The 13,581-nt window shown below is 40.1% G+C and overlaps 2 protein-coding genes across 9 annotated transcripts in view; one reads left to right on the top strand and one right to left on the bottom strand.

Annotated features, from left to right (window-relative positions):
• The window catches only part of ptprz1b (protein tyrosine phosphatase receptor type Z1b), a 49,720-nt gene extending 41,936 nt beyond the window's left edge, over positions 1-7,784 (top strand). For 2 of the 3 annotated variants that reach the window (XM_044022121.1, XM_044022120.1), the window contains 6 exons: positions 527-600; positions 682-810; positions 909-1,061; positions 1,227-1,369; positions 1,469-1,604; positions 1,796-4,729. In XM_044022121.1, the coding sequence (XP_043878056.1) occupies positions 527-600; positions 682-810; positions 909-1,061; positions 1,227-1,369; positions 1,469-1,604; positions 1,796-1,939 (779 nt within the window). In that variant the 3' untranslated portion in view covers positions 1,940-4,729. Of the gene's footprint in view, positions 1-526; positions 601-681; positions 811-908; positions 1,062-1,226; positions 1,370-1,468; positions 1,605-1,795; positions 4,730-7,688 lie in introns of those variants that run through there. The other variant, XM_044022118.1, reaches the window with a different exon arrangement.
• Positions 7,103-12,893, bottom strand: LOC122766899 (HMG box-containing protein 1-like). 6 transcript variants are annotated; one of them, XM_044022127.1, is made up of 13 exons: positions 12,855-12,893; positions 10,979-11,083; positions 10,560-10,664; positions 10,254-10,464; positions 9,723-9,870; positions 9,512-9,623; positions 9,299-9,393; positions 8,920-9,076; positions 8,693-8,837; positions 8,454-8,572; positions 7,778-7,937; positions 7,540-7,681; positions 7,103-7,449 (listed from the first exon to the last, which is right to left on the bottom strand). In XM_044022127.1, exons 2-13 carry the CDS (start codon positions 11,067-11,069, stop codon positions 7,432-7,434), a joined length of 1,503 nt encoding a protein of 500 aa, XP_043878062.1. In that variant the 5' UTR covers positions 11,070-11,083; positions 12,855-12,893; the 3' UTR covers positions 7,103-7,431. The 6 variants fall into 6 exon arrangements, with proteins under 6 accessions (XP_043878062.1, XP_043878060.1, XP_043878061.1 ...); XM_044022125.1 differs by having other exon boundaries at positions 10,979-11,136; positions 12,855-12,892; XM_044022126.1 differs by having other exon boundaries at positions 11,155-12,875.
• Positions 12,894-13,581: the final 688 nt, after the last annotated feature.

Genomic DNA, 13,581 nt, shown 5'->3' with positions numbered 1-13,581 from the left:
ATAATATTATAATCAACTGTCAAGCAGTTGAAGCCATACAATATATTCTTTTATCAAGACAATAATGCCTGTTAAAACAGTATTTGCTGTTTGATGAATGTTACACTAATAACTTGAAAACAAGATCACATAGACAACAGGACAATCAGTAAAAAATTGACCGCAGTAATACATAAATAATTACTTGTAGCAAGAGGTCACTAAAATTAAGTGAAATCAGATATTGATGTTTTAAGGTCAACTAGTTAGAATGTGTAACCCTCTGCCAGATCATGATGTCCCGCAAGTAGAGTCATCAAACCAGTTTTAATGCCAGTTACAGCTGAAGTGTGCTAATAACTATAATATAATAATTAGCTGCTGTAACCTGGTTTTACAGTAAAACCATTCTCACTTTGAGTCAGTGGTAGATTGAGGTGCAATACGCCAGGACAAGGGGTAAGTTATTAGTGGAGCAAACATGGATAAGAGGCTCATAAACAATGCTAGTTTTACCTAAACTCATGCCTTTTGTTTTTCTGTACAGTGGAGAGATCACGAGTCAGTCTGACCACTTCAGAGTGCAACTCCACTGGCTACATCAACGCCTCCTATGTCATGGTAACACAACTGATCATCGTGTGCTCTTATTAGTCCCAGTTTACTATTTTTTTTGTGATTCATGATGTCATATTTTCACAGGGACATCACCACAGTAAAGAGTTCATAGTGAGCCAAACTCCTCTGAGCAGCACAGTGGCCGATTTCTGGAGAATGATCTGGGAGCACAACACACACACTGTTGTTCGCCTGCAGGATGCACAGAGTCAGGTATAACACGCACACGGATACTGGCATTTTCAATATAGGTCTGACAAAATGACTGGATATAATGCACACCCTCGTACATGTTTTCTTGTTGGTATCAGAGTGAAGAGGGGGAGTGTTGTGACTACTGGCCCAGTAAAAACCAACCAATAAGCTTTGAGGGTTTCACTGTGTCATACTCCGGGGAGGAGTATTTGTGCCTGTCCAACGACGAGAGACTTTTGGTGCAGGACTTCATATTGGTGTCTCCACTGGTAACACAAACACACCTTCTACATGTGCTGTCGTATACTATAAATAATAGTACTACTATAATAACAACAATAATAATAATAATAACAATAATATTCAGACACCAGTCCATCTCGCTCTCACACACCTGAATCCTTTTTTCCTGTTTTCTCTCTGCATCCATGTAGAACAATTCCACATTGGAGGTGCGTCAGTACAATGCCCCCTGCTGGCCAAACCCAGACAGTCCAATCAGAAACGGTTTTGATCTGGTCAACACAGTCAGACAGCACAGCAGGCCCACAGACAGGCCAACAGTGGTACATGATCCGTGAGTACAACACATCCATTTGACGGTTCTTTTCCTACACAAGGCAGATTTCCCATGATGGTGTGCTGTCATTTTCTGTTTGTGTGTGTGTGTGTGTAGGTTGGGTGGAGCTACATCAGGGCTGTTCTGTGCTCTCACCACACTGTCCAATCAGTTAGAGGAGGAGGGAGCTGTGGATGTTTACCAGGTGGCACGGATGACCAACCTCATGAGGCCAGGGGTATTTAATGATATAGTAAGTACCGAGAGACACACACACACACAAATAAACAAAGTATACAAATGCCACATTTAAAATAACAGTGAGGTCATTTTGAGACATACAGTACCGTATTTACCGGTTGCCAGGTTTGGAGCAACACCTTTGTTTTGCAAGAATTTGCTGCTACGTGGTGTGTGTGTGTGTGTGTTTGTGGACACCAACAGGAGCAGTACCAGTTTCTGTACCATGCTGTGCTCAGTCTGGTGAGCAGCCAAGAGGACCAGAAAGCTCTGCAGAGTCCAGAGACCAATGGATCTGTACCACTGGGCCATAGCAACATTGCAGAGAGCCTGGAGTCACTCATGTAGACACACACACACACACACATACTGAGTGATATACTGACTGAGGTCTGGTCTATGGTGAGATGATGGGAAACACTTAAAATGACAGTACAGTAACAATATGATAACAATATGGTAATAGTATAGTAGTAACGTACTATTACGTTACTACTATATCTTATTTCTACAGTCATAGCCTTTTAATTCAAATCTGTGTGGGGCACACGGGAGGAAGAATTTCAACAGCATAATATGGTTATTGTCAATTTTCATTCACAACCATGTTCATTAATGGTAGCACATAGTACATTCTCATTGCTAAGCTATAACCTGGAGGGCATTACCGTAATATTGTGTACCACACGATTATCATTCTAACTACCAAGATGGAAATTTGAAATAAGATTGTGTTTGCCATAATGTTATCACTAGAGTATTTCAACAATTATCCCATTGTTATTGTACTGCACAGTAAAGTGTCACCAGATGATAAACACCGACAGCTCTGTGTCTGTGGTTCACAGCTGTGTCCACTCAACATGCCGTCGCTTTAATGTTCAGTAACCACAGTTCATTAGAGACAAAATAAAAACTAACAATCCAGTTAAATCCAGTGAAGCCTTAACTTATCTAAAGCACTGTAGGGATTGGAAACAAAATCAAATCATTCCACGTTCTTTGCTTTACCCTTAATCCTCCCAACACATCATTAAAGGAGACTGTCTTTACATATAATACTGTCATATCCTGGTATTCATTCACAAATCAGATAGTGTAAACCTTTATATGTTAACTAATGGCCTCAGATATGGTTATTAGATCTAATTGTAATGATTTATAGGTGTTAAAAATGAACTTGGGATTCACAAAATGTGGGAACTCTTTCTGATTGGTCCGACAGTGATTGGACCTCTTAGTTAGACCAAAAGTTAGACACTGAAATCAAGCTAATGCTTTGAAATACAGTGGTATAGCCCATGTTAAAATCTGCTACCAAATCAGTGTCACTGCCTTTTCCAGAAAAAAGCTACAAATGTTCCATGTGTGCCCGTCTGTATGAAGCAACAGAGGCTGAACACAAGTCTCCTCAAACACGTCATCTCTGAATATTTCATCATGAATTATCTTCCTCAATGAGGGGAGACATCTTCATTAGTACCACTTATAGACTTACTTTAATTCTCTTTATTGGAAGCTTTATTTAATATTTACTTCTTGTATTGCTATTTTCTCAAATTATTTTTCCCCACTAATTTTCCCTGTCATTATTTTTAGCTAATCTTATTCTTTATTCCACACATATATTTCATCCCTGAAAGATATTGATACAACAGTAAGTTTTGTTAAACAGGCAAAGCACAGAAAATAGACATGAAGTACAAATGATCACATTGTTAGTGCAAAAAAAACCCACAACATTTTTACTAACATATTATTTTATTTTTAAGGCCTCACTCGTGACAGTAAACTGACTGTTGGTATTTCCTGCTGTTTTTAAATTCCTCTGCTTATGTGTTGTCACTGCCACATGGTCTCTGATGCCTTTTTGTAATTCATGTTATTGTACCTATTATGTGTTTTGATACAACTGTGGGACTGATATGCCAAAATATTGGTACAATGTGTGGATTTTATCCATTTTCTTCAAGGGGATCAGTGTCTTGTTGCACTCGGTGGTTTAGTCTGTGCACATCAGGGACGAGATGATGGAAAAATGTCTTTACATCCAGGTGTTAAAATAAAATGCAGCCTGGAATTCAAAAGAGATATTCCACTCAACATCGATCACTGAAGTCAAACACTCCCTGTTGACAGTTTGAAAAGATTCAAGTTACTGTGTCACAGAAATATAAATCAGTAAAATATCATTTTTTAATAGAAAAAAAATCAGTTTCAGATTTCAGACAATGAGAGAAGGTGTGTGTTTTTGTGTAAGGAGCTCAGTTTCCTACGGAGCCACGGCCACGGAATACTAATTTGTTCCTATGAAATAGGTATAATGTGTACACGAAACATTCTCATGAATTACCTGAAGGGCTGCACAAGTAAAGCGAGCGAAGAGGGCTGAAGGACAGAGATAGTGGGATTGAGTTTTATTTTAGGTTGGGAATGAGTTACAGAGATATTCCCCAAAGCCTGGCATCACAAATGTCGTGCCAAGGTAGTTATTCCCGACAGGATTTGTATCGAGGCGGAGGCGGGGTTATGTTGCTACCTGTCAAGTAACCTGGCTCTTAATATTCTGTTTAAATGCCTCTTGCTAATAATGATTCCTTGCAATGCCAGGCTTTTCATGCACACGCTTTACCTATGTCGTGGCCACAGTGTTCTCATTTATGAGGCAGTCTAAATGTTTGCGTCTGGTCAGACTAAATCAAACAACCGCTGACTCATTTTCAAACAGTGTTGAAATCTGAATCTGTGAATGTCGTGCGTCCCTGCTCCACCATTTCTGTTCAGATCCCATCAGTGAAAGCAGTCGGTGACTCAGCAGATCTGTCTGAACGCTCTCTGTGTAAATATCCCTGCATACACCCAAAAGGCCAAATTACTGTATGTTTATATTGTACCTCTATATATTTTCTATTTTACTATAAAAGGTGATTTTCTAGTCATTTACACATATATAACTGTGTGGATTCTATTTGATAATTTTAGCCTGGAAATATTGATCATGTTTAAAGTTTTAATGGAACGTCGTCTCTTTTTCTTATCTTTGATTCAGTAGAAGCTTCATGTGTCTACCTTTATTTCCAGATATAAACTGGTGCAGTATGTACAGAGCAGCAGAATTAAAGAATTGTTTCAAACTTGGTTTATGTTTCAAACTCATCTCTTTTTATAGGAAGTCAAAGTTGTTGTTGTTTTTTAAAGTGAAGGCACAGGACAAATGGGTTCATAGATTGAACATGCTTTTATTTCTAATATAATACATGTGTATTGCATTGTCTCCCCTGATGGACCTGTACATGGCTTGATAGCAAAGACAAATAAAAAAAAAAGTCAAATAATCAATGCACATCCAAAGATTAAGTCAACACCAAAAATATATGCATTTCTCTATATAATCATGTTAATATTTGTCATAGTAACACATGATACTGTAGCAGTCACATAAGATAAAGTGTATATAGTGCATTAAGAATAGACCTCGTTATGCAGTGAGAGTATGAGAGTATGAAAGTTTAAGCAGCAAAACTAAAAAGCAGATTCCTGCCCTCACTTTCTGCACAGAAACATCTCACTAACTGAAGCACTTTCACCTAAACACACCATGTTTCTATAGCCTCCCATCACCTATAGCTTTAGGAGCGTTAATTAAATATCTGAGGTATTAAAGTCCACAATGAAATCAAAGATAATAATTGTACTTAGTAAATAGTTGGCTTTCTTTGCCCAGGGTCTTTGCTTTGAGGTCACGCTACTTGAATAAAAATCACCAGAGCTTTCTTCATGTATAGTGATTTAATTTGAAGGGCTCTTTGTGAAGCAGATTGCTACTTCAAACTACTCATCTTTCAAACCAAAGCTGTGGCTGCAAGAGTTTAGCGAGAATATGTGAATAACAATGGGTTGCATTCCTGGTCCAATGAAAAAGTCCAAACCATCCTGATTAAATTGCAACGCAAGGCCAATCGATTTCTTTTATATTGGCCATGTTACCCCTGAAATGTTCACACAAGCTTATGTAGGAAATATGACATCGTCTTTTGTTTCTGACACGAAGTAAAAACATCGTTAACATGGAGCTTAGTGGTAGTTTTTGTCATGTGAGCAGGTGGCGCTGTCAATTACAGAAAAGGTGATAAACTGATGAGAGAAGCTGTGTGGTTACGGTTTTGCAGTACATCGCAGATGAAATGATGCATACTCACAAAAAACCCACATATGCATTTTTATATAAATGCTTTTGCTCCCATTTTTGATGTACTGAAGATGATTGATGTAAGTTTTTCATTCAAACCAAATGCTTACTTCTCTCAAATATGGTTCACAAACTCATTAAAACCTTTATTACAATAATCCATCCACCTGGGTTAAAGACCATGACTATGGCCACTCGAAAATGAGCTGCGATGCCGCCATTAAAAGTTCAATTCATGGAAAATGGGAACAAAAACAACAAAAACATAAGTGTTGCATATATTATACATATATACTGTATGTGTATATAATATATATATATATATATATATATATATATACACATAGAATTTACTTTTTAGTTTGAAATAAATAAGAACACATTAAGTTTAAAAACAGTGGATAGTTCAGCATGGTTACGCACTGTGGTGACTTTAAACTCGTGCATTAAAGCTGCGAGTAACAAGAACCCTCATAACTTCTCACTTGCATTCATGTGGGTTGGATTATACATTTGACAGAACATATTAAATTGTTCTTATTATGGCACACAGACGTGTGAGGATCAACAGTACTGACATGTCATTAACATATTATTTATCTGTTTGTGTTGTATGTGCTGGGGATCCAGCTTTTCTGACCATGCCGGTCACAATAGGAAAAGCACAGGTGTAAATGAAATGAATGATTTCAGGATGTATACTGTTGCACTCTCGTGACTGACCAACTTGAACTGAACACAACCACTGTTAATGTGATCTGTAACATCTGTGCTTTACATGGTCTTTATTAGTCGTAATGGCTGCTGTGGAAAAGGCCCATTCAAAGTCGCCCCTGCTGCTATAATGCATGCTAGTTAAATAAAAGGCCCCTACACTTCTAAACCAGGGAAAATGCTATTATTGGCACATCATTCATCATTCCAATATCACTCTGCCAGCCACGCCTTCAAAATAAAAGCCTTATACAGTAGGCAACTAAAGGGATTCTAGATCGTACACTGCTGAAAATGTTTTCAAATGTTGGTTAAAAGGTAAAACGCACCACGGGAAGATGAATTATTTAATATTATATTTATTATTATTTTTATTAATAAGTTAAATTAAAAGGCCAGGTAAATGATATCAAACCTTTGCTCCCTATTCAAGGATTTATAGTGAAGTTTAAATATGAAGTGAAATACACTAAGTGCAAATACCAGTAATATCGGCAGAAAAACATATTGCTGTTATATTAATAATGTATAAAATATAATTTGGGGAAAATAGCTAGATTCTCTAAATAAAATACTACAGCACCCCAACTTCCACCTGCAGAAAACGATCACTCTTTTTTTTCCAAATGTCAATGTATGTGCTGTAAAAGTCATTTGTGGAGTTCCAGTCGTGACTAGAAGCCTCACGACCTGCGTCGTAATGTGATGACCTTGGCATGTTCACAGTGAGGAATCGGCACATTTGAAAGGAAGTGACTCTTTGCCACTGGTTCTTTGTCACTGCCTCTGATTTGGACTGTGTCAACTTTGCGTGAGAATTCTTAAAAAGACGATCTTAACTCAGGAGAGATCAAGGTGGGCCCGACAGCGAAATACACAACGCCTCTCTCCTCTCTGTCTGTTTTTAAATGTGTGTCCTCTTTTCATCTCTGAAGACTTAATTTCCCTGACAACCCTGTTAGGCAGAGAGCAGGAATGAAATTAGACAGCAGTACAAAGCAAACAGAGTGTCTCTGTGTGTGTGTGTGTGTGTGTGTGCGCTTACAGAGTTGGTTCGTTTGCGTTTCCAGCAGTCTGGGTTGAGTCTTTTCTGTTCGTCTGCGAGAGCTTTGGCCTCTAGGGTGAACGCCCGCCGCTCCTCACTTCGCATTTTCTTCCAGTGCTCACCGAGGAGGACGCTGATGGCTCTGCAACACACACACACACACACACACACGCTTCCATTGAAGGAACATGGATGCACTGAGCGGCTTCACAGCACACACTGCAGACCACACACCTACCTGTTGTCTTTGCCAGGATATCTCTGTGTGTACTCCACCCTGAACTTCTTGGCAAACAGCATGAAGGCGTTCATCGGCCGCTTGCACTTAACTGCCGTGGCGGTGTTACCTCCCTCCTGTGCACTGACAGACTGACTCTTGTTTGGCTTTTGTTTGGCATCTGTGACAATTGGACAGATTGGCATTAGGCTGGAATTTAAAACCTCTGACAGAACAGTCAGTGCTAACTCCATTTCGGCAGCCACTGTGAACATGGCTGCCAGTGGAAACACTTAGTTCAGCTACTTAATTAAAGGCTAACCTAATAAAAGACATGTCTGCTTATGGATGGATGGATTAAGAGGCTGAAGTTTGTATACTCCTCATTCCTTACACCAAATTCCACAGAAAAAAAATCTGCTATTTTACATCACAACACATCACACATTTTTGATTCAATAGTGTCTCCTTCATTAAGTTTAAATGTGTTATTTTGTGAATCCAGTGTTAGAAATTCTTTGGTTTAGATTTACCACCAGTAGCTCCTGTGTCCTTGCAAGCTATAAATGCTGATATATACAACTGTGCTGCTGTGTTTCTGTGCTTCATGTACTACTGTGTGTGCCTGTAATGTCTCTGCTTATTCCTACAGTGACTTATCTAAACATTTAGCAGACTTGAAGCACGGCATCTCTACCTCGTGACGCGTCCCTGTCCGGAGAAGCGGCTCCTCCGCTGGACTGGGAGGCACGTCGCCGTCTGGCCATACTGCTCAACACATACACCGCAGAGGAGTCCAGAGGAGTGAAGTCATGGCTGTGAGAGAGAGAGAGACACACAGAGACACACAGAGACACACAGAGGTCTTTCACACACAGCAACTCTAGCTTTAATCACTGAATCCCCTTCAATTTAACATCCTAGTGTCTATTTTACCTCCTGAAGGCGTCAAAGACCAGTGAGACGTCCGTGTGTTTGGCATCTCTGTGTCCTGGAGGCAGGCACATATCCCCTACTTCTATTTCATAGCACGGTATCCCATAATGCACCACAGTCAAGCTTGGGTAGAAGGACGACCATCCTAGTAAACGGAAGGGCAGAGATTGAAGTTAAGAAGTCACTTTCATGATACAGCTGTACTGTGGTCATAGCATCACTCCTACCTTTGTTTTTCACGTAGAACGGGTGGTCCAGTTGGCACCTGGCGGTCACGGGGGTGTGTCCGAATGTGCCAGGGTCAAAGGTGAGCTGTAGGACAGCCTGACCAGACAGCACGACCTCTGAGTGCTCCACCAGCTGCAGACCCTCAGAGCCATAACTCTGTGAAAGAGCGTATGTCTACATACATTATTATGTTGAAATGGAAACGTAATCTGCAGTCTGTAAAATTTGGGGTATTTTTTTCGGTGTTGATTTAATTATTCTGTCTCTGTGTAGTACAGAAGCAAAAGAGGCTTTTAAAGCAGAACTTTGCATGTTTTTTTCTCTACGGAGGGTAGAAATCCTTCATAGTTCCACTTCAAGATGTCAAATAGAATGTACCTTCAGAGATCTGGACTGCTCCTCATCATAGGAGTCCAACTCCTCAGCATCCTGCCACTCCACATTGTAGCCACTGTGGAACCGCAGATGAGAGCCTGGCGACGAAGAAGAAGAAGAAGAAGAAGATTCATGACATTCATGTCACGTCAATACAGTAAAGGAGACGGATGATATCCAATCTTGAATGAGAACTGTGTTTGCACATTTGTTTACCTTTGAGAAAACAGTGCCAGGCAGTGGGGGGCCAGGAGAAGCTCCAGCCCATGTCTTCATCGTCAGAGAGAGAAGATCTGGTGGACACCGCAGAGCCACATTCACTTGTCGTCTGCCAAAACAGCAGGGCGTTAGCACATGGCAAGAATGTTGTGTTGGCATGAAAATGGCAGTGAGTCAAGAAAGGGAGTAGGTAAACTTTAGGCTCTACCCTGCTGCGCCGACGCTCCCTGGCATGACCTCGAGGGGGTGACAAGGTGCTGTTGGGGAGACGAGGAGGAGGAGGAGGAGGAGGAGGAGGAGGCCGGGCATAGGAATGAAGATCACCTCTGGAGTTTGATATGTAGACTAAAGAGGAGCTGAGGAAGACAAAGACTTTTCAGTTTGATGGTCAGAGATGGTCCTGACAGAATACAAGATCTGCACAATGCAGCAGATCTATATGTTTATTTAAGTTAAGGGGCTTATGAATTGAGTTGTATAACATTGTTATACAACGGATACAAAATGTTTAAAACAACGAAAACATGTTTAAAATAGTCGACCAACCCACACTCTCTTCCATAGACCTTATGGGTGTATATATAAAGTGTGTAATGTTTTCGTTTACATTATTGTCACCTTCTCAGCATTGACATCTATATGTCTAATATTACAGAATGTTGCCCCGTTTGTGGTAGTTCTTGTTTTAAATTCTAGTGCCTCTATAGCCCCTTTAAATGTATTTTATTAGTGCACTCACCTGCTGTGAGAAGACTCCTGCAGTAGTGGGCTCTGAGACCCAGTGGCGATGTGAGCCAGCTGTGTCAGCCGGTGTGTGTCAGGAGGCTGTGGACTGTGTGCTTCTGTGAATCCGCGTGTCTCCTGGTGAGACACGCCTATCTCCACCTGGTAAACGGTTGGTGCTGCCGGCTCCGCCTCCTCCGGAACCTCCTGTAAATCTGGCAGATCATCTGAAGGCAGAATACAAGACACAGGTCCCATGTCATTGTCACTTCATATCCCCAGTCACTGTGTTAAACCTTGTGTTTGCTGGTGTCTTACGTACCATATTCCATGTAGCTGTCACAGGTGGGGACGCCGGGTGAGGTGGGGAAGTGTTCAGAGCAGAGGAGGTCATGTGACTGGTCTCCGTCTGCATCCATCGTCACTCCTAAAGGTGAGAACAAATGAACACACAGGACATCACTGTGTGAAGCACACATGACACACTTGGCACTAAGTCAGACTACATTGTGGTTTGAGCATAAGAAATGTGTTTATCTTTAAAAGTGACACAATTTTAAATTAAAATTACAGCATAAATTCCCCCCCAAAAGTCCCAGTTTTGGGATCAGTGAAGTCTACACATCTGCTTCCACTCCTTTTTTTATTATTTTGAGGGAAAAAGTTAATAAAAATGTAATTCTAAATAGACAAAGTACTCAATGAAGAGTGTTATGGTGATAAGGAATGTTGCAGACATACCGGTGTGTTCAGCCTGAGACTCGTGCTCCTGGACATTGAGGTTTTTGGGGTCACTCGACAGCACGGCTGGGGTCACCACCTCCCACACCATGATGTCCACAGTCACTGAAACAGGGTTACACAACACAGCTGGATACTTGTTCAGTAATGTAGGATTTCTGTAAAGTGAAATATACCATATATATATATGGTTAGGATAATCTACACATCGCTGATCATAGATGTGAGCTGACGTATATGCCACTGACAAACAACCCCACTGCAATGACACACAAAGAGAAACATAATCCTTTACAGAGCTGTACATGGTTGGAGTGATATAGGGTAACTCTGGCTGTCTGCCATCACTTAAAAAAACACACCTAAGTATAGACACATGCTCAACGCTCCAGTTTAGTTCTGTCTTACTGTTATGATAGAGAGACTAGGTTAGGAACAGTTTGAAAATGTCCGATTCACAATATTATTGCAATTTACTGTAAAAAAAAAAAAGGTTAAATACAGTATTTTTTTTAAAATCTTGTTTTAACATATAGTAAAAGGGTGTGGCCTTCTGTCTGTAGTCTACTTTCATGTTATTTGTATCCTCCATAAGCTTATGGATGTAGTGGAAACTAATATACAAAGACATCACTGAGGTCAATCTTAAACTGTTACAAAACCATGTTTACTAAAATATAACAAAATGTGGTTGTTACGAAAACTATACATTTTTGAAGTAAACATTTTAATGTGAAACACAATACTTCTTTTTTTTTACTGAGACCCTTGAAGGGCCAGTGTATAGGAATTAGTGACATCTAATGGCAAGACTGCAGAATGCGACAAATGGGGAACTCCTCCCTCTTTGAAGCACATCAAGGAACTACGGTGGCCTCCACATACCAAATATGATGCATTTTGTGTGGTAAACTTTCGTCTCAAAACTCAAAACATATAGTCTGGTTGGTTTATCCATCGGGCTGCAACATGGAGCTGCACAAGAGCTACATAACAACAAATAATTAATTTTTATACACTAATACAAACATACCTGTGTATATTATATTCAATTCATGCCCATAAACTCACCTAAATATTACACAAAAAGCTATGAAATAACACAATATTATAACTGCAAACTGCATTAAACCATTATTTCTCAACTGACAACTATCCTTATCATGGAAATTCATCCCCATCAATTAAATGGGACAATCTCACAGTTTGCACACATGTAAACGTGATAAGAACGTGTTTATCTATTACTCAATGTCCTCGTCATGTGACTCATCTTGTTTATAAACTTTTCAGACACTGCGCGCATGCGCATAAACGGCCCATTCATTCAATGCTGAGAAGAGCAGCTATAATACAGTTGTTGTGAGTAGTTTATACCGAGTAAAAAGCACGACATCGACCACCCGGGGAAAACTGACAGTAGTCACAACATAGAATGCTATTAAATGATCATAGTCTGGACGTTTATGAGCTTTGTATATCGTAAAAAAATGGAGCAGTGTTTGTTGACGCGAAACAAAAAGTGCCAAATACTAAAGTTGCGTCGACGAGAATCCATTCGACCTCAATCCTCAGCGGTTTGACATAAAAATCCACATAACGACGGACACTGAGCAAAGAAATAGCGATGAAATGTATTAAAAATGACGAACCATCTTGTTGCGCAAAGGCAGCTCCAACAAAACCAGCCAGCTCTCGTCAACAATGAAGCTGCGCTGGAGCTAATCTGCTTTTTAACACTTAAATACACGATGTCAGCTCCACATTATTACTCGTGTGTCAACTTGAGGCAAAGCGCACTCGCTTGACGAAAGACGTTGTGCAATTTAACACTTAAAAGCCTTTAAATTATTTCAATGAACTTTCCTCAACTCACCACAGCCGTCGCCTTGTACGGGGAAGGGGGCGGGTGTAAACACATCTTACCCTGCGAGTCTATTGGCGGAATCTGCTGTCAATCACCTGCCTCTCGCTCCCTCATTGGTCAGTTTCTTCCTGGCTTGTTCTCTTTAATAAAGTCACCACAATAATAATAACAGTGACAAAACATGTGCGATAAGAGGATGTAGTTTCCAAAAAACAGCCACATTACAATTGATACATACACACACAAGTTTGCACAGTATACTGTACGTAGTGAGGACACATAATGCATGTATTGGTCCTCACAATACCAATACAAGAACACACACGTAGCATATACATTTGACGTGAGAACAACAATTCAGATACTGCAATTGTGTGTGTGTGCAGTGGTGCTAAAATAAATCTGTATGGGATAAAATCTAGTTTGCGTGTGGAAAACATTTGCAGCAGTAGCAGAAGACAAATAGCCCTCAACTAAACTGCAAAGTGTCCAGTTTAACAAGCACAACAGGAAGTTTCACTGCGTTCAAGTTATCTGACACTCGTTTATCCGTGGTCAAACTTCTTACAAAGGCTTTTACGGTAAAAAAAGAGAGCCTGCGCTCCAATGTCTCAACATCCGGTTTTATTTCAAAATAAAAACACAGCGAGCTGTATCTCGGAGTACACGTTTGAATCTTTGAATTGGAAAAATTATGAAAACGGTCATAGCTACAATAACTGGACTTTCAGCAACT

The sequence above is a fragment of the Solea senegalensis genome, linkage group LG3, assembly GCF_019176455.1.
Source record: "Solea senegalensis isolate Sse05_10M linkage group LG3, IFAPA_SoseM_1, whole genome shotgun sequence".
NCBI lineage: Eukaryota > Metazoa > Chordata > Actinopteri > Pleuronectiformes > Soleidae > Solea > Solea senegalensis.
Note: the sequence above shows the minus strand (reverse complement) of the source record. Positions and strands in the feature narration are given on the sequence as shown.